This window comes from Eublepharis macularius, chromosome 4 (assembly GCF_028583425.1).
Source record: "Eublepharis macularius isolate TG4126 chromosome 4, MPM_Emac_v1.0, whole genome shotgun sequence".
Classification (NCBI taxonomy): domain Eukaryota; kingdom Metazoa; phylum Chordata; class Lepidosauria; order Squamata; family Eublepharidae; genus Eublepharis; species Eublepharis macularius.
The window spans coordinates 173,758,610-173,783,667 of NC_072793.1; the positions used below are offsets into that span (position 1 = coordinate 173,758,610).

The window sequence follows — 25,058 nt, forward strand, 5'->3', positions numbered from 1 at the left end:
CATGTGTGCATATCTGATTCATATTTTATTTATATATGGATCTGTAATTTGTATCTTTGTGATATCTGTATATTTGACTATTGATTTTAAACAAAAGTCTGGAAGACAACAATGAGTGATTACTGGCTGGGATACAAGGTTTTCATTTTACACCTGGAATAAATAAACTTCTGATTCTTCTTCAGTCAGAAGTCTGTCAGTATGTAACAAAAGAGGCTGAGGAAGAGAACAGCTCTTTCAATACATTTCTGTGTTTTAATAGTCAAGGTGTTGCTTTAAAAAAGACATCGAGACTTGGAAGAGCAGCCATCTAGAAACTAGAAAATATCCTTAAGTGTATGGAAGTATTGCTCGGGACCAAGATCAAAATAATTCATACTATGGTATTCTATGTGTGGGTGTGAAAGTTGGACAATGAAGAAAATTGATTTCTTCAAAATATGGTGGTGGGGGAGAGTTTTACAAATACCATGGACGGCCAAAAAGACAAATAAGTTGGTTGTAGCTCAAATCAAGCCTGAATTCTCCTTAGAAGCTAAAATGACTAAACTAAGGCTTCCATGATGTGACTTTGGTCACATCATGGAAATAATCAATATTTGTTTTATATACCGCCCTTCAGGACAACTAAATGCGGTTTACAAAGTATGTTGTTATTATCTTCACAACAATCACCCTGTGAGGTGGGTGAGGTTGAGAGAGCTCTGGAAGACTGGCCCAAGGTCACCCAGCTGGCTTCAAGTGGAGGAGTGGGGAATCAAACCTGGTTCTCCCGATTAGAGTCCCACCGCTCTTAACCACTACGCCAAACTGGCTCTAGACCCAACATGAGATGGCGGGACTCAGGAAAGGAAGGCCAAGGCCAAGGCCTTCAGTCTGCAAGACCTGAGCAAGGTTTTCAATGACAGAACAGGAGACTGTTCATTCATATGGTTGTCATAAGTCAGAAGACAGATGTAATCTGCCTTGAGTCTCAGTAAGAAAGGCAGACTATAAATAAACAAAATAAATATTTTTTTTTAAGGAAGCTTAAGTAAAGCTTTGATACACCCTCAGATTTTACATTTACACTTGCCTTAAACGATCGCTTCTCTCCCTAACGGAACCTCCGATTCTGTCTTCCAAATCTGGCCTCTTTGGACTAAAGACCTCCCCATGTCAGATTTTTATGCTCTCCCAGCAGGGAGCTCCTATTGGCTGATTCAGAGCACTTCCTTGATTGGTTCCTGACTCCAGGGTGCATGTCCATGCTCTGCCTATCACAGGCAGGTATACAAACATTTTAAATCAATGATTTAAGTGAATTCTTCCCTCTTTGCTTAGTTTGGCGCTTTCCACATTCCTCCTTGGCTGAAGCTCCAAAGGTTGTTCTGGAGGTACAAAGTCTTACACACTTGAAATTAAATGCACGGTGAACTACAGCGAAGGCTGGAACTCAGCATCTTTTCCCCGAGGTAATATAAAAGCATCATTCCAGAAATGCTGACTCTAGAGCCAAGCAGAAAGGCACAGCAGGAACCCTTACCTGTAAAAGTGGCACTTCTGTTACTCTTCCATGTTGTTCCCCAGGTGAACAGATCAGATTGCACCTTCTCTGCTTCGGGAAAAGGAGCAGCCCCTTTGGGCTCCTCCTGTAGACAAGGAGAGGGATTAGAACAGGAAGAGGGAAGGCAAACACCGGGGAAGGGACAGAGAAGGGGGCATTTCTAGGTTGGGCACTTGGGGAAGAAGGCTATTCTGCTCGTTCGAGATCTCAAAGACCTCACCTGTTGTTCTAGCTTCACATCCTTTTCCTGGCTTAGGAGGAAGCCTTCTGCCGTGGTCACAGCCTGGGAACTGGCCTCCGGCCTGCATTCCCTAACCCAGCTCTCCATCGCCGGAGGCAGGACTGCCAGGAACTGCTCCAGGAGCACCAGGTCCAGCATCTCCTCCTTGCTGTGCCTTTCCGGCTTCAGCCACAGCTGGCAAAGATGGTGGAGTCGGCTGCATGTCTCTCGGGGCCCCTCGGCTTCCTGGTAGCAGAACTGCCTGAAGTGCAGGCAACGAACAACTGAGCTGGTGGTGTCATCAGCCAGGACTTTTGGTACAGACCTTTCCCAGAATTCACCACTGGTCCCAGCCTGGATGGCCTCAGGGCCTCTTTCTCCTTCACGCCCACCTGACGTTTGTTTTCCCGTCTTGGCCGCAGACCCAAGAAGGCAAGAGGAGCTCCTTGCTCGGCTCTCAAGTCCTGCAAAGCCAAGATACTTTCTTAGCAAAGGCAAAAGAACACTGCAGTATATCAGGGCCTCTCATCCGTGAACTCATCTATCCCACTTTTAAAGACTTCCACATTCATGGCCAGCATCATAGCCTCAGACAACAAATCCTATAAGTATATCATTAGTTGAGTGAAGACGGCAAAAGAACCTGGATTTGAGTCTTAATGGCTGCATGAGGTAAAAATTATATTCTGGGCAGAGATTATAACCGACAAAGGAAGTTTCTTAGATGACCCAAGGGTGTTTGCGATTGAAACTTCCCAAGCCCCCAGACCACAGGGTTCGACTTTCCTGACAGAGACAAGTCTCTTGAAGCAGTCAACCTCGCTGCGCCATGCCGCCGACTCACCAGCAAGTGAAGCACAAGAGCACCCATGGGCACCACTTTGAGGACCCCTGACCTACTGCAATGAACCAGATAAGACCTTGCACATGAGAATCAAACCAGACCTCTCCCAGAAGATGCTGCTGGGTGGAGGAATGGATGAGGTTATGGAACTGGGCGCCACTTTGGAAACAAAGGAGTGAAGATGGGTCTTTTATTCCCTCCTCCTTCTTGAATCATCTTCCCACCAATTGCATTGGGGGACTAAGTTCTGGGAATATGGGAGAGGGAGAAAAAGGCAGCTCCGCTTCCAGGCCCTATTCTTCCCTTCACAGCCCTTTACGGTCTAGCTTCTTCAAGGACCAGCTCTTCCTTTGTGAGCTGAGCCCTTCCTCAGATGCTCTGCTCTATCAAGCCCCCCACCCAAAAAAGCAGGGCCTTTGTGGCTGTGGCCCCCTGGCTCCCACCCCCCACCCCCGCCTTTGCAATTTGCCTGGGAACAGGCCTTTTATGTTTTGGGGCACCACGTCACAGATACACTGTTGAGATTCAGTTTAATCGGCCATCTTTTAATACAACATTTCATCTTCTATTACCTAAGATTCGAGTCCAGCATCAACAAGATTTTCAGAGTATATTCTTTTGAGCATCAAAGCTCCCTTTATCAGACACCATCTTTGCATATGTTCTTCTACTGGATGCCCACCTGAAACATCTATCAACATGTATCTTAGCATCTTTTAGGAAAGCTTTAAAACGTTTGTCATTGCTGTTCCTACCTAAATTATTTTTATTACTGGATGCTCTTAGCATTGCAAGTGTTTGTGATTTATATTTTAATGAGTTTGAAAGATGAGAATGTTGGAAGATGGGTATTTGGATCTGACCTCCCTTCTGTGCCTGAACATTTCCCTTCCGCCCACTCCACGCTGCAGTCCCCAAGCCAGCCCTGTGGTTCTCCTAAACTCACCCTGCTGCAGGTGTGGGGGAAAAAAAATAAAGGCCACTTTCCCACCAGGGTGGCGATGGGCAGCAGGAAGGGACTGCACCCACCTCATCCTTTTTTTGCTGCTGCTCTAGGATTTCGGACTTGCTCCCCTTAAACATTCTGGTGTTGTTGATCAGAAAAAACTGTTTGCAGCTATGCAAATCAAAAATCCAGAACACGAGCCACATAATGCCTTTTATTAGGGGCCAACCCAAATGAGACACAGCAGGGAGCAAGCTTCCGATCTGAAATGGATCTTGGAGGTGCCTTTTTTTACCTCGTTTTTGGGATCTGAATCATAGTTTCAATATTTTCTCTCTCTCTCTCTCTGCCACTGAAAGGTTTGTACTTATAATTGTGATATCAACAGAATTTTGCCTCAGAGGGAAGGACTTTGGACACACCCCCTGGGTTTAATGCAGCCTAACAGTCCCAACAAGAAGTTGGATTTAGGTCCCGTCGTTTGAAATGATTTGGCCACTTTAAGCCGTAAGTAACATTCTTGATAAACGGGCCTGAGTCAGCATTTTGCCAACAGAGAAAACTCCTCCTTAGTGAAAACTCAAAAGGCTCTTGTGGATGTACAGTCTCTATCCTCCTGAAAGTAAACGCACTCTGAAACTGAGGCTGAAACTCTACATCTATTTCATGCAGACCTCCTGCAGAAACAAACAAGCATCCCAGAAATGACAGGCCTATTCTAGTGATGGAGACCAAGTGGCAAAGCTCAACAGGACTCTTTACCCAGCGAGACGGCACATCCGTCATTCTCCCAGGTGGTCTCCCCGGTGAACAGCCTCTGCCTCAGATTGGATGGCATCTTCTCGGCTTTGGGGAAATCAGCAGCCCCTTTGGAAGGCCCCTGAAAATGCAGTTGAGGGGAGGGAATTAGGGAAGGCACAAAGCAGGCAAACACCTGGGAAGGGAACGAGAAGGGGATATTTCTAGACAGATTTCATAAGAAGGTTGGGCAACTTGGAGAGGAAGGAGTTTTAGAATAGTATTTCAAACGTTCAACTCTGTGGATTTCTCACGATCAAAGACCCCTCCTTACCTGTCCTCTGTGCATCTCCTCCTCTGCCTGGCTCAGGAGGAAGCCCTCGGCCAGGGCCACCGCCTGGGAGCTGGTCTCTGGCCCGCATTCCCTGACCCAGCTCTCCATCTCTGGGGGCAGGACGGCCAGGAACTGCTCCAGGATCACCAGGTCCAGCATCTCCTTCTTGCTGTGCCTTTCTGGCTTCAGCCACTGGTGGCAAAGAGCGTGGAGTCGGCGGCAAGTCTCTCGGGGCCCCTCGGCCGCCTGGTAGCAGAAGTGCCTGAAGCGCTGCCGCTGTACATCCCTGCTGGTGGTGCCCCCATCCAGGGCCTTCTGCACTGTTCTTTTCCAGAATTCCTCTTTGCTCCCAGCCTGGGTGGCCTCAGGGCCTCTTTCAGCCCCAGCCCCAGCTGAGTCCAGCTTTCCCATCTTGGCCCCGGATTCAAGAAGGCCAAAGGCTCTCCTTGCTCGGCTACCACATCCTTTCTGAAGGCCACAATAGAAAAAAACAGGCGGGTCCTGCGAAAGCCAAGAAGATGCTTTACTAACTAAGGCAAGAGAAAATAGTGCTAGAGTCCTTCCAGAAGTTGCAGGGCCCTTGCGGTTGTGGCACCCTGTTCCCCAAATTCTCCCTCTATAGCAATTTGCCTGGCAACAGGCCTTTTAGGTTTTGGGGCATCCCAGTCAAAACAGGGTTATTACTGAGATTTTCACTGGCCAGCCTTTAATTCTGTAATATTCTATTAACTTCTATCACTCAGTTTTTAAACCTTTGTCATTGTTGTGGCTGCCTGAATTATCGTTATTACTAGATGCTGCTTTCTTTGTATTTGTGCTGCTATTGATGATTTTGAATTATGGATTTACTCTCTATATTATCTTTTTTCTCTTCTCCCAACTTTTCTCTCTGATTGCCAAAAAGCAAGATACTGGTATTTTACATATTCACAATATTCTAGGTCAAAAACTAAGGCATCCCTCGTAATACTGAATATATGCCAAACAGTAGTTTTATATGCAAAATTATAAGCTGTACATTGCATGCTGTTAAAGCAATAACACAAGTGGTGATTAGAATTAATTATATTTCAGTTTACCAACAGACTTCTGACCAGCCCTTAAAAAAACAGGGGGGGGGGGTTGTAGGGTAAGGACCACTCATTATTTTGCCATTGGTTCAAACTTTTTTCATGCAGGCATAAATGTTTGAAATAACAATCGAATAGGAGTTTCTGGCCCCTCGGGTATCATTTTCCACTTCTGGTGAGCATTTTGTGAAGCAGCCGCTCTCTGCTCAGGGCTTTGCACCCCGAATGCCCGGGGGTCGCTTGCAGCCACAGGAATGCGCATCTTTTACAAATTAACTGCTATTGATGGCAAAGCAGATCCGAGACTTGGGGGAGCCCCTGCTTACTCCCCTGGGCTGTGCGAATCCAACCCCCCTCCGATTCCTCTCGCCCCTGAAGGCACCTGCTGGGGAGGGGGGTCTGCTCAGCCGCCTTTTCGCCCTGCTTTCCCTTGCGCCCCCGCCCACAGCCTTCCCTCCCACCGCCCCATCCAGGCTCTCCGCTCCTTCCTTCCACTGGAAACCGTTCTCAAGAGCTGGATCGGGGCCTGCCTCCGCCCTCCCTTCCCCGCCTGACGATTTCCCTTCCACCCACCCCACATGCCCCAGCCCTGGGAGCCCGCTTGCCCTGAGCCCGACCTTCACTCACCCGGGCCGGGAAGGAGGAGCCGAGGCTGCCGCACGCGTGGGAAAAACAAAGACCGCTTTCCCACGGCGGGGACTGCGGGCAGGAAATCACCTCTCCGGCCTTCCCTTTCCGGTGCTTCTCTGGGACGCCGGGCTCGCTCCCCTTAACCATTCAAGGAGGTTTGCGGGGCAGGTCAACTGGCCTCGCTTGGTTCTTGTCCTTATCCCTAAAAGGAGGCCGGGAAGCGCTCCGTCTTCCTTCCTTTTATTGCTTCTCGCTACAGCCCAGAAGTTTGGCGCCCCCGAGCATGTGCAGAGTGCTCCTCCTTCTGCACAAATAAAGGACGTTTCGCGGGAAAAGAACCCACGGCCCAAAGGCCTTCAAGCATGTGCAGAGGGCCTCCGCCGAACTCCCACTCAGGGTGGATCGTTTTATGTCATGGGGGGGGGGTCACAATGCCTCTGAGAATGTGCAGTGACTCTTTTTTCTGGAAAAACTGGGTTCTGATGAATAGTCACAACACCCCTATGATCATAGATCATAGTCACAACACCCCTATGAGGCAGGTTGGGCTGGAGGAGAATAAGAGCCAAAACACACGAGAAGAAATACCCAGATTCAGCACGGGTTCTCTTACCTCAAGGTTTGCAGGGATCTGTAGGCGTCCTGGAAGCTTAAAGTTTAGCATTTACAGAGCAGCAAGAAGGGAAATACAGGCGCCTGTATTTCCCTTCCCCTTCCTGCTGCTCTGTAAATGCTAAACTTGTTCTCTTACCTCAAGGTTTGTTGGGAAGTGTAGGTGTCTTGGCAGCTTAAAGTTTAGCATTTACAGAACAGCAGGAAGGGGAAGGGAAATACAGGCGCCTGTATTTCCCTTCCTGCTGCTCTGTAAATGCTAAACTTTAAGCTTCCAGGACGCCTACAGATCCCGGCAAACCTTGAGGTAAGAGAACACGTGCTGAATCTGGGTATTTCTTCTCGTGTGTTTTGGCTCTAAGTGGCTAGGGGTGACTGCGAGTTCCATGGCTGAGTAGAGAACCTGGTTCCCCTCCGTCCAGAGTTCAGTGCTGCCCTCCTTACACTCATTAACACTGGAGGCTTCTGGCTGTGAACAGAGGGTTGCCAACAGCCCTGGAGAGGAAGCATTGACTCCCTTTTGAACAGGCTTAAGGTGTGAAAATGGGCCCCTGAAGCAGTTCATGCCATGGGAGTAAATAACATCACTTGGTAAATGAAGCTCTGTTTGCTAAGGGCCCTGTTTTCTTCCCGGTTTGCAGGGTGGCGGCACCTTCAGAAAGCTTTGCTTCCATGGCTGGAGCCGCATCTGCCCAGAGCATCAGAAGAGGCCACCCTGCAGATGTGCTAGTCCTAGAGCATGGAAGGACTTCATCAGGACAACTAGCACCTTGTATTGTCCCTGGAAACTAATTGGCAGCTTGCGTGGAGACTGTGAAAAAGCTATCTCGAGCAGGGGACTTGCAAGGGCTTCTCATTCCCCCTCCCCCACTATTTCCCCTTCCATATCTTCTCCTTTCCCCACTTCCTTCTTCTCTTTCCCACTAACCCTCTTAATGTTTATCTTTGGCTGTGTTATTATTTATCAGTTATCCCATAGCCCATCTTTTTCCACAGTGGTGACCCGAAGTAGCTTTCATCATTCTCTTCCCTTTTATCTTCACAGAAACCCTGTGAGGTAGGTTAGGCTGAGAGTGTGCAACTGGCCCAACATCACCCAGCTAGATTCCACCGCAGAGTGGGGATTTTTTATTTTTAAATTATTATTATTTATATCCCGCCCTCCCCACAAGTGGGCTCAGGGCAGGTTACAACAATAAATAAAATATACAGAGATAAAATCACAACCGTTTAACACAGCCTTCTAATAAAACAACTGCTCACCGTATAAAAAAATCATATAGCCTCTGACCGAGGTGGAGGTGTGGTTTAACCACACATGGTCGCTCATATATGGAGGGTAGATGGTCAAGACCCCCTTACAGACATAGGGGAGACCGGGAGAGAGGCTGGAATCCCTGATAGCCTCAACCATACGCCTGGTGGAACATCTCCATCTTACTAGCCCACCTGAAGGACACAAGATCTTGGCGGGCCCAGGTGTCCTCAGACAGAGAGGTCTCCCAGATCCTAGTCTGAAACTCTAACCACTACTCTACACTGGCTGCTGTGGAGGAGCTAGTGTTGAACAGTAGTGTCAGTCTATGGAAGACAGGATACGTTGAAGAGGACTCCCAACCCTTGCAGCAAGAAATCCAAGCTCTCTTGAGTAAATAGGTCTTTACTGAGCTATCACAGGCTTCTTGGTACATATGTCCATAGGTTACACAGAAGCAATTAAAGGTGTCTGGCTGTACATAGGTCTCTTGTTAAGAATGACGCAGTGAGCAGAACCCTTTCACATGTTCCCCCCACCCTTCCGGCTCTTCCGGCCGCATACCATCAGTAGCGGGACGGAAGGAGCTGTCCCAAGGCCGCTGCGGCGAGCCATCCGAGATAAGGGCTCGCTCATCTTGGGATCTGGAAAGCAACAGGGAGCAGGTGGAAGAGGCGATTGCAACATATCATACACGGAATAACAATATGGCGGGACAGTGGGCAACAGACCTGACAAGTAACAAGAAGCCTGTCTTTGGTGACTCATGCAGGTTGCATGGTAGCAAGCACTTGCTATCCAGCCAGACCCGATGAGTCCTTCCTCAAAGCCCAAAGAAGCCCTGAAAAGGGCCCTGCCACTTCACCTTGCCTCTTACTGACAGAAACAAAGACTTCAACCAGCAATACTGTTGTGGTTGCCTACTAACAGCTACGTATGCACTTTCCCTTAAAGCTACAGCACTGCTTCTATTATGTGCAGGAAAGGGTTAAATCCCAGTATGTTTTTTTCAGGCGTCAGATTTTGCTGCAATTCTGGGGCTTTTCTCAAGTTTGTAGCAAGATCTGTCTTTTCTGTTCATGGCTCCTGTCTCCACATTTAAGTATTCACAGATTTAAATATATAAAGAGTTAAACACAGGGCTTTTTTTCAGCAGGAACACGGTGGAACGGAGTTCCGGAACCTCTTGAAAATGGTCACATGGCTGGTGGCCCCGCCCCCTGATCTCCAGACAGAGGGGAGTTGAGATTGCCCTCCAGGGGCAATCAAGATTTTTCTGCAAATCTATGTCCCCCCCCCTTTGTTGGAAAACCTCACTTCAGTGTAAGTAGTCCTAATTTTCAGCTATAAGCATCCACACCTCTGAAACACTTGTGAATTAGAGAGGCTACAAATGGGCTCCTTACCTATTCTAAATATTCTGTGAAACAATGCAGGTGGGGGAACATCACAACCTTCTTTGTCTTCTCACAGGGTGATTGTTGTGGGGATGTTTTGTATTGCATTGCACTGAACTTTTAAATATCGGGAACTGTTGATGATTTTAATGTAAAATGTTCCCTGTTGTCAGCCACCCTGAGAGTGGGGTATAAATATCATAAATAAATAATAATAATGATACACTTTGTAAACCGCTCTGAGTGGGCGTTAAGTTGTCCTGAAGGGTGGTGCATGTTTGCTGTTGTTTTCTCTGCCTTTTTATCACTAACAAGATCTTCAAGCTGGAGGTCACTGCACCATCTCACCCACACCTTCCCTGTATTTACTTTAATCCCAGCTCCCTTGTCCTCCTTAAGGGAACAAAGTGAAGTGGATTTGGTTTAGTTTAGTGTGTTTACTTGGATACAGTCCCCCTTTTAAATCTCCCCTCACCACAGTCTCACACTGACCCAAAGAAACCCTCCCCAACATTCCCACACTGGCCACTACCCCAGGAGCAGGCTGGCCAGCCGTCCCCCATTGTTCCCTGTGATGGGAACTTTTAAACTCTCTTTCTCCGGGCAATTATGCACAGCCCAGGGGTGCCACAATGGTGGGCACACTCCTGAGTGTGAGCTTGTCCCTGTGAAAGAGCACCTGAACCACAGACACCCTCCCCCAAATTCCCCCACCACCTACAGAGATGGCTGTCCAGCCAACCCCATTGTTCCATATGATGGAACCAACTGCACAACAAAGAATAAAACACAAACACACACTGAATAAAGTTTTTTAAAAAATATTTTCTCACTTTCAAAGTACAAGTAGGCAAAGTATTGTGACACATTACACCAGCAGTCCCCCACTCAGAAAAATAACACAACTCACTTAACATCAGAGAATCACAAAAACACAGATGTAGGTTATACAGCAGGGGGGCATACCAAAGGGCATTCCACCATTCCCCTACACTAAAATAACAACCCACTTCACATTAAAGAATCACAAAACACAATTCCTGTCAAAAACACTTTATTTATTGAACAGCTCAACTTTAGGTTACACAGCAGGGGGCCACAACAAAGGGCATGCCAGCAGTCTCTTACACAAAAATAACACATCTCACTTCACATTAAAGAATCACAAAAACACAATTGCTGTCAAAAACTATTTCTTTAACTGCTTTAAGTTACACAGTAGGAGGGCACAACAGGGCATGAAAGCAGTCTGCTACACAAAATAACACAACTCACATCACTGTTTTTGACAGCAATTGTGTTTGGGTGATTCTCTGATGCCCCCCCTCCAGACTCCCGGAAATCCGGGAGAAGGTTTTCTCATTGAAAACAATGGCCGAATTGTTTCGGCAATCTCTGTTTCAGCATTACCGAAATTTTTCAGTATTCAGAAAAAGTTTCAGTAATACTGAAAAAAAACCAGAACGGCCCTGATTCGGTATTTTTAACCTAATCAGAATACCGAATTGCACACCTCTAACCAAATTATGAATTAAATATGTGCTATTCTAATTCTGTGTTAATTTTCACACACCATCTGTTGGTATTTAACCAAACAAACCAAATGGAGTTGGAATTAAAATTAAAAATTTCAATTTACTATATGTTAAAGTTATAAACAAACACAACAGTGAGCTGAAATTAGGAGATCTCTATCCTCCCTTCCCCCAAACCCCGGCAATTAATGCTAACTTAAATTATAGGACTTAGTAAAATGTTTCTTGTAAAGCGTAACATTTATAGTACAGTTCCTCTACAGTTATTTCTAACAGGAATCTTGCTTCCTTTACTTGGCGAGAATTCTTGTGGCATCTTCCTCTTCTGAGATGTTTTATCAATCTCCATTGCAGCACTTAAGTTAATATTACATAGAAGGGAAGATCCTGAATCTGAATCAGATACAATATAATGTTTTCCTTGATGCTGGACAGAAAGTTTTGTATAATTTAACCATCTGTACTGGATCCTTGCTTGCTGCAGGGCTTCTGTTGTTTCTTTGAGTTCTTTTATTTTATTTAAGATTTCTCCAGGCAAGTCTGTGAAAACTTGTATAGGGGTGCTATTGAGAAGTATTGAACCTCTGCTTCTTGCTTCCATTAGAATTTTCTTGCGAGTTCTTTGGTCAGCAAACTCTTCCAGGATATCTCCTGGCTTTGTTCTTTGAACCTACGTGGTAGGCTTTGATGATCAATGGAGCCACCCCTTCTTCCAGGGCAAGGACTCCTGCAAGCCATGAAGTTAGCCAGGCGACTAGATCTTCATTAAGAGTTAAAGACTCATCTATGCCTCTGAATCAGAGGTTCCACTGCTGTGAGTTTATCTCAAGTGAGAGGATTCTGTCTTGAAGACTTTTATTTTCGGTTTGCATTTCTTTGATAATGCTGTGTGCTGAGTTGCTGAGTTCAAGCGCAGATTCAGCTATTTGAGTGGTGCTATTTAAATTCAAATTGATTTCAAGTAGCTGATCATTGATTGGGCATAAAAGTAGTGCTGTTTCTTTAAGCATGCTAATTTTTAGGGCTTTCAATTGCAGGGAGAGATCTGGCTTGGAGGGTTGATTTTCGGCGTCTATAATCGCCCCATTTGCCATTTTGGCGCTATTCCCGCCAGCTGATTTTTGCGGTGTTGTTTGACTCAGGGAATTAAAGAATTCCTGCAGCTTTTTGGCTGTTTTGCTTGCTGACTTTTTATCTGAGTCTTGTTTGCCCATTATTTGCAAAGTTTAAAGAAATGTTTAGCTGCTTACCGCCATGATTTCAGGCTAGGGAAGACCAGAGCTCTCTAAAATGCGCCCGACTCCATTGCTGCCATAGCCACCCCCCCTTTCTACATTCTGAACATCTACATGGTTTTTCCCCACTACACATTCTTTGATGTTGTATAAGTTTGTCCTTCCTTCTGAAGCTGTTTCCACATTCTGAGCATTTATATGGAGAGTTTTTTTATGGTAAGCAAGCGCCGAACTCTGCCTGAAGCCCTTTCCACATTCTGAGCATTTATATGGCTCCTCTCTTGTGTGGACCCTCTGGTGTTGTATAAGACTTTCCTTCCTTCTAAAACAATTTCCACACTCTGGGCATTGATATGGTTTCACTCCTGTGTGTATTCCGAGATGGACACGAAGGTGTGCATTCTGAGTGAAGCTCTTTTCACACTCTGGGCATTGATATGGTTTCACTCCTGTGTGTATTCTGAGATGGACACGAAGGTGTGAATTCTGACTGAAGCTCTTGCCACATTCTAAGCATGTATGTAGATTTTCCCCTGTGTGAATTCTTTGATGTGCTCTAAGTGTTCCACGCTCTGTGAAGGTTTTATCACACTCTGAGCATTTATATGGTTTCTCCTGTGTGTGGATTCTGTGATGAGAAGTAAGGTCTGCATTCTGCCTGAAGCTCCTTCCACATTCTGAGCATTTATAAGGTTTCTCTCTTGTGTGGACCCACTGATGTTGTATAAGAATTTCCTTCCTTCCAAAACAATTTCCACACACAGAGCATTGATATGGTTTCACTCCTGTGTGTACTCTGAGATGGACACAAAGGTGTGAACTCTGACGGAAGCTCTTTCCACACACTGAGCATCTATATGGTTTTTCCCCATTGTGTGTTCTTTGATGTTGTTTAAGTTTGTCATTACTTCTGAAACTCTTTCCACATTCTGAACATTTATATGGCTTCTCCCCTGTGTGAATTCTTTGATGGGAAATAAGCTCCGAACGCACCCTGAAACTCTTCATACACTCTGAGCATTTATATGGTTTCTCCCGTGCGGGTCTCATTTGATGAGAAATAACTTCTCCGGTCCACTTGAAGCTCTTTTCACACTGTGAATGTAAATGTGGTTCCTCCTGTGCCTCCAGAGCTTCCTGTAAAACAAGGCTTTTTCTTCCATTGGAGTTCATCGCACTCTCTGATTCTTTCAATAGCTTTTCCTGATTTTGCATTCCCTGATGTGAGTCAAGGCTTGATTTCTCAGCTAAGAGTTTTGTACATTGAGTGAACCTACTGCTTTTGTTTCTTTTATTAATTGGTCCTTGGACTGAAATTTCATGGAAATTGGTATCTCCAGGTGCAATGGATTTCTTGCTACACTTTGATTTTCCTTCTGTTCCTCTTTTCTGCTCTTCTTCCCTTCTCTGGAATTCATGCCCTGTAGGAACAAAGAAAGAACCTAGGTGAGTGAGTAAGAGAGATGCTTAGAAATAGAAAGTACCAGTCTTATGCCAGAATGGATCACTGAGAGACCAAGAGCATCAATTCCTTCGTTCCGTATCAGTCAGCAAAAGGCAAAGCGGGAGCCGTACCAAGATGGGCCAGATTCCTGCAATTTTCCTCCATGACTTCCCAGTGCAGAGCCCTTTGGCCCGGATCCAGCAGAGCCCACTCCTCCAGGGTGAAAGAGACAGACACCTCCTCTAGTGTCACCAGCCCCTGAAAGAGAGAAATATTTTCTCCTCACAGATCAAGTCCCAGTCCAAAAAGGGAGTGAAACAGGTGGGTGGAAATTCTTTTGAACACATGAAACTGTCTTATGCTGACTCAGACCACAGATCCATCAAGGTCAGGATTGTCCATTCAGACTAGCAGTAGGTTAAGTAGAGGATCCATCGCTTCAGCCATGCCATTCCTAGTGAGCCATTTCAACAGAAAGAGAAAAGACACCATTCCTCCTGGACCCAGGGGACTGGCAAAAGTTACAGGCCCCTGGGATGCCCCCGAAGATTCCTTCCCTACCTGATCCAGTGGCTCAGAGGCCACTTCCAGGCCCTCACAAAGGCTCAAAGGTCCAGAACCATCTGCCAATGTCCTTCCATTGCCTGTGAGAAAGCAAAGGATTGCATTTCAAAAGTCAGAGACTAGTGTACTTCAGAGAGCCCATCCTAGTGTAAGTTCCTCTTTGCTGCTTAAGGTAATCTAGACAAGTATCTGACAAAGGGAGCTCTGACTCTCAAAAGCTCAGACTCTGGAAATTTTGTGGGTCTTTAGAGTGCTACTGGGCTTAATTCTTGCTGTTCTACTGCAGACCACTCTGGTGGTGCACCAGGGTATAAACGAGTTGTCTGAAATACGCTTACTCAATTACATAGTAAGATTTTCACTTCACCATGATGCGGTGCTTATGTTTTGTACTCCAATACCCATAGCCAGTTTGGTGTAGTGGTTGAGCCAGTTTGGTGTAGTGGTTAAGAGTACAGGACTCTAATCTGCAGAACCGGGTTTGATTCCTCACTCTTTCACTTGAAGCCAGCTGGGTGACTAATCCATCATTCCACCTTAAATCCTGCCACTTTATCCTTTGGGAGAACCTTATGGTTATTAAGGGCTTGGGTTTTTTTCTCCCGTGTATTCCTTTCCTTCTCCCCCTTTAGTCCCATTATCTTTGGTTCTCCTTTAAGAATATTTTGTTTCAATTTCCCCCTTCCTTTCGTCTTTCTGTCTTGCGTTCTCTACCAGTCTGCATAGGGTTTTGTGATGCTCGGCTCAGGCCCTTGATGGCCCAGGCTGCCACAGCCTTTTGCTAATTTACCCATGCATGCTAGACCCATCCTGGTTCTTTAATGTGTTTTTTTTTCTTGGTGTTGGTGGGGGGCTGTTTGTCCACCCACCCCTGTTTCTTTTTGTGTGTTTTGGGGCGGCATGCTACATTTGGGGCATCATACAAGGGCAAAGGGGGGGCAGCCTAGATCTTAAACTCCTGGCATGTACTTGGAATTTATATGGTGGAAAGGCAGGTGGTGAGGCACGGAGCAGGTGGCAATGCCCACCCACAAAACCGGGATCAGAAGAGGTGGCAATGCCCACCTGCCTTCCCTCCCCTTTCTAGAGCCCATTGTATTTTTCTCCACAACGGGCTTTGTTGCTAGTAATAACATACTTTGCAAACCGCTCTGAGTGGGTGTTAAGTTGTTCCAAAGGACACTATATAAACCTAATGTTGTTGCTGTTGGTGTTATGTGCTTTGCCACAATATTTGGCCAGCTGATTGCATCTGGGCGACGGTCCATTAGGAAAAGACTGGGCTGCACCTGTGTTGCAGAGGACCTCTCTAAATTCAGATCACAGAGAGAGAGAGAGAGAGAGAGAGAGAGAGAGAGAGAGAGAGAGAGAGAGAGCTAGACCCATGTGACCCACACTTGAAAGGCTGCAGGACCAGCTCCTGAAAGTCACCAACCCCCTTGACCACCCATTTTACAGATTTGAGACTGGAGAACTTTGCCTGGCTCAATCTTGAGGGAAATCCAATCGTGGGAGACAACTCAGAAACTGACCAGCAAGTAGTTCCAGAGGACTTTGGACCATTGTCAAGTAACCTCCAGTGGCAAGTAACAAGAAAGACATCCATTAGTATTACCATTGACCAAAAATTATAGATGCCTGTAGAAGCCTTGGAGGAATTGTATGTTTTAGTACTGCTCTTTTTCTTGGACTTCAGGAATTTGTTTCGGGGGTTGTTATATTCATTTATCTGGTTTTTGACATTGCGGTAAAAGTGTGGAATGACCAAGATCCACCTGTCATACAACTGGTGAGTTTAATTGGTTTTTTAATTCCCACAGGGCTTTCTGTAACACCAAGATATATACATGTTAATAGAGAAGGAAGTTTGTCCACACGTTTGATATCCCTTTTATTACTACCAAGTCTTTAAGGACTTTTGTAGACACTTTGCCATCTATCAGATTCTTGATGATCAGTTAGTCGTGGGCTCCATTCAGGCTCATAGCCCAGCAGAACCAGAACTAACTGGCCTTTGATATAGTGTTCCATTAGAATACCCAAAACGCTGCTTCCTTCCATTTTTTATGACTCAAAGAGCCGATGCTTTAAGATTGGCGGTTTATTTAAATCATCACCTGTGTTATCCGTATATTAAAACCTAGGCCTAAAAATAGAAGGAATAGATTGGTCTCAATAGTTTTAATTGAACATGCTTTTCATCCAGGACCAAATGAGTAGATAAGAACAGTGTCAGGTTCTTCCCCTGGAGCTACTATGCCGGGCACCGGCATGCCTGATCTGGACTCTGGGAGGTCGTCAGGGACAATGCAGGTTCTTGCTCTGTGAAAGGAGGGGGGGTATACATAACCCTTGCTCCCTCTCAGTCTACTTGCAGGCCTGCTCAACTTGATGGATTCCTGGCTGCCCCCCTTTCTTCTCACCTTGCAAAGCCTTCGGCCTCCTCATCTCCCCTAGGCTTGATCTTGCTCCTCTCCTCCCTCCCCCACGCTCTTCCTCATTCCAGCTCCTCTCTCACTCTACCAAACTCCATCATGCTCCTGCACAATCCACACCATCCTCCTTTTCCTACTTCCTGCTCCTAACTTACCACCTCACCTTGCGGGAGAACTTCTGTTATATCCCTTCACCCATCCCGGGCTCCACCTGCCAACCACGCCTCCAGCCCTCTGGCCAGGGCCCTGGCTGTCCTAGGCAGCCACACCTGTGCCTCCTTTGCTGGCTGCCAGGCTTTCTCTGCTAATTGCCTCAGGCAGCCTCACCTGTGGCTGCTTTACTCCCAGCCTCACATGGTTCTGGCTAATCCCTTCTAGCCTGCCTGTGGGTTGGGGCATGGCCTTGTGCAGCCTTTCCTCTACTGCTGACAGGCTTGCTGCTGGCTGGCTGTCCGTGCCTCCTGTGCCTTCTCCCTCTGGTCTGGTCCCCTCCTGGTTGTCCTCACTCTCCCTGCCTGGGCTCCTAGCCTCCCACTGGAGGGTGGGGCTAGCTGGCTTCCATCTGCCCTGTCTAACCCTCTGAGGCAGGTTCTGACCCTGGGTGTCTGTTGGGGCGGCTGAGTAGCTGTCTCCCAGCTGTCTCCTGTCCCCTCCTCCGGGTAAGTCTGCGGGCTGTGTCTCAGAACACGGACAAACAGATCTTGCTTTTTATATGTAAAAAAATTGTAAGGTTCTTGATAGATTTCACAGGAGCTTTCACTACTTATAGAAAGAGAAATAACCAGCCTATTCTTGTGGTTATTAAAGTATAGCATACTCAGAGATCGAATCTCTGTGGTGCTTGGTTTTGCTTGCCTTCACACTCTCAAGAAGTAAATCCTTTCCTTCATGGGTTAGACACATTTCAGTTTACCTTGAGAAGAATTTGCACAAAATTTTTCTCCAGATATTAGTATGGGGTTTTATTGTTCTAATTGATAGAAGGGTATGTGCACATTTTTATGCAAATACATATTTAACTCTTAGCCATGTTGTGGTATTGTTATAAATTGCATTAGCCCCTTGTTAGCTTTGCACTGCAATGCCTGCATCTACAGAAATAAGTTTTGTTCTCATTCCTTGTCCCCTTATTATCCTATAACATAATTCTCTTAGCGTCTTTCCGACGACTCACATTGATTCCACTGCGCAGGTGCCCTCTTGCACGTCCCTAGCAGGGGAAAAAAGAGGCTGGATGGAGGGTGGGTGGTTTACCTGCTGTTTGCAGTCGGAATGGGGGGGCGGCGAGGTGGCCTCAGACCTGTCAAGCCCCACCCCCCGAGGCTGCAGAAAGGAGAGTCACTTTGCTGGCAGCAGCCATCCAGCGCCAACGGGCCGGAACCAGTCGCTGTCGGGTGCAGGAGCCCATCAGGGAACTGGCGCTGTCCCAATGCTCCCTGCTCATAGCGGCCAGATTGGGCCCCGTTGGGGCTGTGATCCTGGAGAGTGGGGGCAGGGGCAGGCAGGTCCGGCTCACCTTCCCTCCCTGCCAAGCGGTGATTCAGGGGAGGGGGGCAGTGGCGGTGGCAGGCAAGCCTCGCTCGCCCTCCCTCTCCCCCAAGTTACAATCCTGCTGCAGCCCCAATAGAGCTGGAGAAGGGGTGTGAAGAGTGAGCCACCTGCCGCAGCGTCAACTGAGCCCAGGAAGGGGCGGGAAGGGCGAGCCGCTCTCCCCAGCTCTCCTTGCTTGCAAGCCCTCTCCAGGCCCCCTCCAGCCTCCCAAACCTCTGTGGCCTCAGAAGGGCCCGCAGCAGGTTGGCTCAGCCCTTCCCAGCCCGATCGGGATGGGCCACAGCGGGAATGAAGGACAGCCGACTTTGAAGCTCTTGCCAGCTGCGATGAGGTTGGCACCAAGGTGGGAATGCCCAGCCCTCCTGCCCGCCCTCTCCACTCCAATCCGGGCCAAGCACTGGTGGGCAAGCTCGGCTGCCCAACTGCAAGCCCCCCCAGCCCACTCTCCCCACTCCGATTCAGGTGTGGCAGCAGCAGGCATGCTCGGCTGCCCCCTGCCACTCCCCCCAACCTGCCCACCCACTCTCCCCACCCCAATTAGGTGCTGCCCCACACTATGAACTTCCCTTTGGCCCTCCTTGGCATTAACTTTCGAAAGTGCTGGTGCTCAAACCAGCCGGATTACTTGAAAAATGCGGGCTGCCCAAGAGGCGAGGGAAAACATTCTGCACATGGGACTTTAGCTCTTACTGATAGCTTCGAGCCTGCCCGCTGGCAATAAAACTCTGGAGGGAGGGGTCTGAGCGGGTGCAGGCTTGCCTGGGGCGGCTCTCCGCACTCCAGGGACTCCTGACACACTGGGGGGGGGCACTTCTAAGTCCCAACCCTGCCTGCCTCACGGCTGCCTGTCCCTTCCCCTTCCTTGCACCACCCACCTGCGATCCGGCTCCAGGCTAGAGCACCACACCTTCTGTCTGTCCCTCGCAGTGGCTGTAGCCTGTGTAGGTTGGCACCCGCTGTCAGGGGCCAGCCATGGCGGGGACCCTGAGCTGGGTGACTGTCAGTCCCCCCGCCCGCCTTGGGCACCCCCCACCTCTGGCGGCCCGCTTGGCATCTGCGCTCTTTTCTGGGACCTGAGCACTTTTCCTGCTTGCTCTGCGGTGCCTCTCCAGTCCCACTGGGCACCTTTCCAACAGTGCTCCTGCTCGCTACTTCCTTCTCTATGGCCCTGGCAGCCCCTTCCTGAGCTTGCCACCCTTTGCCACCTGGCTGCTTTTGGTACCTTGACTCTTGTGCACAGCCCCCCTCCTCACCCGTGCCCCTCTCCCCCGCCCTTCCCTGAGCCCCTCACTGGCCACGATCTCTGTTTCTGCACGGCCGATCCCTCCCTCGAAACTCTCTCAGGCATCGTGGTGGCTCTGCTTCTTTCCCCACCCCAGCCCTCTTCCTTATCAGCTTGCCCGAATGACCCCCTCCCCTTTTCCCCACTGTATGGCTGGTGCTGGAGCTTTGTTTTATTTTAAGCATATTTATATCTCGCCTTCCTCTCAAACAAGCTCAGGTCGGCTCACAACAATAAAAGACTAATGGAATTTTAAAAACAGAATAGAATTACAGTAATTAACTGCCTGTCTCTTCCAATCAATCAGTGAATTCTTCTAGCTCGACTCTCCCGCAATGTTTCTCTGCTCCCCTCCTCCATTACCCTCCTATCACCCCCATCCTTTTTGTTTATTGCTACTAGCTGTGAAAGGCCCCCTGCAGGGCATCCCTCTGACCTTTCTGCCTGCCTGTTTCACCGTGCCCCCCCACCTGTCACTCCATCCTCCTTCCAATCAATTCTGGTTAACCCAGAAGTTACTTTTCTCCCCCGGAGCCCCCTTCCCTTGGGAAATAACGTTGCATTGTGCATGACAATATAGGGTAACCTGGGAGTGTGAAGACTCAAAGAGCTGCAAACTCTAGAAATTTTTAAATGTGCATCCAATGAAGTGGGCTTGGGGCTTAGAAAACCTGCTGCCACCGTGCATTGGTTATGCTTGCAGGGGCGACATAATCCTTTGTGTTTTAGCTGGGGAGCGGCTGCCAGTCAGAGTTTAGGATTGATCCTTGGAGTTGGGACTGATCCTTGGATCAATCCGATCAGGCACAGTGGTGGCCGGCATGCTCGGCCCCCTGCCAGCCCCACCCCCAGCCTGCCCGCCTGCCAGCCCCAGTTTTCTAGAGCCTGTTGTATTTTTTCCCACAATGGGCTTTGTTGCTAGTTAAAAATATAACTGGAAGCATACGTCCCCTAGGACTTATATACACCAGTATGACCTGACCAAATGTGTAGAATTTGAATTTTCTGTGGGTGAGAAATCAAAGTGGAGTATGGTGTTAGGTCTGTGGTGGTGATGGCCCAGACATATGTGCAAGCAAGAAATCAGAGGAAGTAAGGACTAGATGGTTCTGAATGGAACTTATGTTAAGTGGATGGATATTGAAAGATAGATAGATATATATACTCTTTTTATGACCTTTTTGCTGAGGAACATGTACGTATAGCTCCTTTTAATGGTGTGGCCCTCTATATATGCTAGTTACCCAGGAATTTTATTTTTGTTTGGGTTTTCCCTTTGTTTATTAGTTGGTATGTACAATATACACTCTTGAGTCCCAATCAAGCTAAGCAGCCCTGTTTTACATTTATATAAGCTCTGGTAAGCCATTATTGGGCACGTGGCCACAAAGCATCGGACTGATGTACAGCAAACAACAAATGATCAAGCAAAAGATCTCCGAACTAGACTCTTCCATAAAAAACAATCCCTCTACACAAACCAGGAGCTGGCAGATTTTCACCCAAACCAGAGAAACCATCTATTGCACCCTACTTACTGAACTACAGAAGAAGAAGAAGAAACTCTCAAAACGCTTGCATATAACAGGGAACAAGACCACTTCAGATCCACCTAGCAACATTATCAACCTCTCCAGCCACAAGCTGAGCCAAGCAGAGGAATCTGTCCTCTCACGTGGACTATCTTTTTGCCCAGCCAGACCCACACAAAACATACAACTCTCTGGAGACCTGGAGGCATGGACCAAAAAGGGGGATCTATTTATGGGATATTAAAGAAAAGGATCATGCTCATATACTTTGATTTCTATAAAAGCATAATTTTTAAGCTGGTCCCACCTGACACAGTCCTCAAAACAATTTCTTCTTTTTATTAAACTGTACTGTATTGTTCTATGACATTATGTAAACTAAGAAAAGACACTGACAATAATAATAACATTCAATTTATATATTGCCCTTCAGGACAACTTAACACCTACTCAGAGCAGTTTGCAAAGTATGTGATTATGATCCCTACAACAACAAACACCCTGTGAGGTGGGTGGGGCTGAGAGAGCTCCTAGAAGCTGTGACTGACCCAAGGTCACCCAACTGGCTTCAAGTGAAGGAGTGGGGAATCACACCCGGTTCTCCTGGTTAGAATCCTGAGCTCTTAACCACTACACCAAACCGGCTCTCAGTTTGGGTAACTTGGATGGAGCAGGCTCCAGAAGGAAACTTTTGAAGGCCATAGTCTTCCCTTTCAGTGTCTCTCCTCTCAGCCTTGAATATGCCCCTCTGATTGATAATAAGAGGAGCCAAACAATTGTTAGTTCTCACTCTTTTATTTATATGATGGGATATTTTTCACTACTGACATGTCACTCTTCTAGATTGATTGTAAACCTTCAGAATTCCATTGCTTTCCATTCGTTTGCCTTTGCAAATTATTCTACTGCAGCAAACAATATTGTTTTCTTTACCACGTCCATGGGAGGGTATAAATGTGAATAAGAAATTTGTTGGGCACGCACGCACCCTTGTTCAGAGTTTGCGTCAGTTTATTTTGAGTGTTACTCTCAATAAACTTTAATTAGCAATTGTTGTCTGCCTTGACAAATAATAAGAGTCATAGTGTGAGCAAGGGACTCCTGGCCCCTATTGGCTGATTCATAGCATTGCCCTGATTGGCTCCTCTCTCAGGGGTACATTTCCATTCTCTGCCTGTCACAGGTGGGTATACAAATATTTTGAAGGAAATTAACGAGAGTATTTTCTTCCCTCTTTCATTATCCCAGCTCTTTCCACATTCCACCTAGGCTGAAGCTCCAAAAGCTAAAATGGAGGTACAAAGTCTGATACATTTGAAATTAAATATATTCTAAAGAAACAACTGAGACTGGAATGAAATATCTTTTAAATTCAGAATTCCCGGGAAAATAAAAAAGCAGCCTAGAAATGGCACCTTTGTACTAAAGGAGGAAACCGAGCAGAAAGGTGTAAGAAGAATCTTTACCCAGCAAGTTGGCACCTTGCTCATTCTCCCATTTGGTTCCCCAGAAGAACGGCCTCTGCCCTGGATTGGATGGTGCCGCCTCTGCTCCATCAGCCCCTCTGGACAGCCCACGAGACTGCAAAGAAAGGGAAGAAGGATTAGAACAGGAGGAGGGCAGAGAAACATCTGGGAAGAGAATATCTCTAGGCTGATTCCTTGAAAAGGTTGTGCACTTAGACGGGGGAGGAGTTTCTGGATTGTCTTTTCAATATTCTGTTCGTTGGAGTTCTCAGGATCAAAGACCCTCACCTGTCCTCCTTGCTTCTCACCCTCTGCCTGGCTCAGGAGGAAGCCTTCTGCTAGGGCCACTGCCTGGGAACTGGTCTCCGGCCTACATTCCCTGACCCAGCTCTCCATCTCCGGGGGCAGGACGGCCAGGAACTGCTCCAGGAGCACCAGGTCCAGCATCTCCTTCTTGCTGTGCCTTTCCGGCTTCAGCCACAGCTGGCAAAGATGGTGGAGTCGGCTGCATGTCTCTCGGGGCCCCTCAGCCTCCTGGTAGCAGAACTGCCTGAAGTGCAGGCAACGGACATCTGAGCTGGTGCTGTCATCAGCCAGGATCTTTCCCACAGGTATTTCCCAGAATTCCTCTCTGCTCCCAGCCGGGATGGCCTCAGGGCCGTTTTCTGCTTCTGGCCCAGGCAAGCTTTGATTTCCCATCTTGACCCCAGAGCTTCTTGCTCAGCTGCCAAGTCCTTTCTGAGGGCTCCTAAGTCCTACAAAGGCAAGAAAACGCTTTCTTAGCAAAGGCAAGAGAAAAATCACTGAACTTTAGAAAAAATATCAAAAGCAGAATATATAACAAAGGGACCTTAGACAGTAAACATAATATCAGAAACAGAATAACAGAGTAACATTAGAGACATAATATCAAAACCAAAATATAAGGCAAAATATTAAAACTACATATTTCTCCTCTCCATCCCCCACTTAATTATGCTAAAACACATTATACTCACCATTTAATATTCAACATTTTAAGAAAAAACCTCTCTTATCTTTCAGCCACATAGACAAAAAAAGTTCCATTTTTCCTGCAATTCTGAAATTGGCCTGTTATGCATATAGGAAGTTAATTTAGCCATTGACACATATACATACAATTTATTCATCCATTCAGTCACACCAGGACAGAGTTCCACCTTTCAGTTTGTTGTATATACTACTCTCGCCATCGTCACCATATATTTAAAGAGTTCACTATGTTCTTCTCTAATATTCCTTGGTAAAATATAACATATTTTGGGGTCTAGCACAAAGCGAAGCTTTAATACCTTTTGCATCTCTTTATATATTTTTAGCTAATATCTTCTTGCTTTCTTGCATGTCCACCACATATGATAAAATGTTGCACATATACATTGACATTTCCAGCACCTTCCACTATAGTCCTTACTAGCTCTTCAATTTCCTTAGGAGTAATATACCATCTAAAAACATTTTATACCAGTTCTCCCTTAACATTTGACAATCTGTACATTTAACTCCTTTAGTCCATAAAGATTCTTATTGGCTCATAGAGATATTTTCTTCACAGGTTTCTTCGAAGACAAGATGGCACTCATTTTTTGAGAGATGGACTATTAAGAATATGGTTTCAATGTAGAAACAGACTAAGTCTGCCAACTTCACCAATTGTGTCACCAATAGACTATGATATTACTACAAAAAACAGAATTGATCATATAAATTATGAATATATGATGGACAAACAGAAAAATAAAAACATGGAAAGAAATTCATGTTTAAAGAAAAAACATTCCATGGTTGATGTATCATCAAGTGGTGTCCAAATTCAAAGAGTAACTATCCAAAGAAGGTGGTCAATTAAGAGAAAAAAAGTGTTCGAACAACTAATCAATGAAGATCCAAACACTTTACCTTCTAGCTTCTTCAAGGACTATCTCTTCCCTTGTGAGCTGAGCCCTTTCTCAGAGCTCCGCACAGGTCCAGGTTCTGAAAGAAAAAGCAGGGCTTTTGTGGCTGAGAACAATCTTTTATTTATTTATTCATTCATTCATTGGTCAAATCCACATTCACCCATTACCCGCATGTTTATCGGATATCTTCCGTTTGCCTCCAATCCGTGATTTTTTCCTCTTCGTTCACATTCCTGCTTCCAATCCATCTTTCTCATGCATCCCTCCGGTCACATGGCTGCTCGAAAACTGCTTTTTTGGGCGGGACCTTTTTTTCCCGCCCATTTTTTTAAAAATTTTTTTAGCGCTTTTCCGTTATTTTGATCTTGCCTTATAAAGAAACATCATTGAAGATAATGATGCCTCTCTTTCCACCACTGACAGCACTGATGGCTCTCTCCCGTTTCTTTTTTGGAAATTTGGAAGCATGTGGGAAGCTTTCGTGGGCATTTCCTATGCAGGAC

The 25,058-nt window shown here is 46.7% G+C and overlaps 1 protein-coding gene across 1 annotated transcript in view; it reads right to left on the minus strand.

Moving 5' to 3' along the window:
- The window catches only part of LOC129327865 (uncharacterized), a 32,235-nt gene extending 7,403 nt beyond the window's left edge, over positions 1–24,832 (minus strand). Inside the window, exons 1-12 of the mRNA XM_054976617.1 lie at positions 24,557–24,832; positions 22,925–23,391; positions 22,637–22,751; positions 14,368–14,450; positions 13,938–14,064; positions 12,394–13,783; positions 7,385–7,409; positions 6,326–6,466; positions 4,629–5,129; positions 4,319–4,436; positions 1,767–2,230; positions 1,526–1,631 (exon numbers count right to left, since the gene is read on the minus strand). Coding sequence (XP_054832592.1) covers positions 1,526–1,631; positions 1,767–2,230; positions 4,319–4,436; positions 4,629–5,129; positions 6,326–6,466; positions 7,385–7,409; positions 12,394–13,783; positions 13,938–14,064; positions 14,368–14,450; positions 22,637–22,751; positions 22,925–23,335 — 3,481 coding nt within the window. The 5' untranslated portion in view covers positions 23,336–23,391; positions 24,557–24,832. The remainder of the gene's footprint in view (positions 1–1,525; positions 1,632–1,766; positions 2,231–4,318; positions 4,437–4,628; positions 5,130–6,325; positions 6,467–7,384; positions 7,410–12,393; positions 13,784–13,937; positions 14,065–14,367; positions 14,451–22,636; positions 22,752–22,924; positions 23,392–24,556) is intronic.
- Between the last annotated feature and the right edge of the window lie 226 nt (positions 24,833–25,058).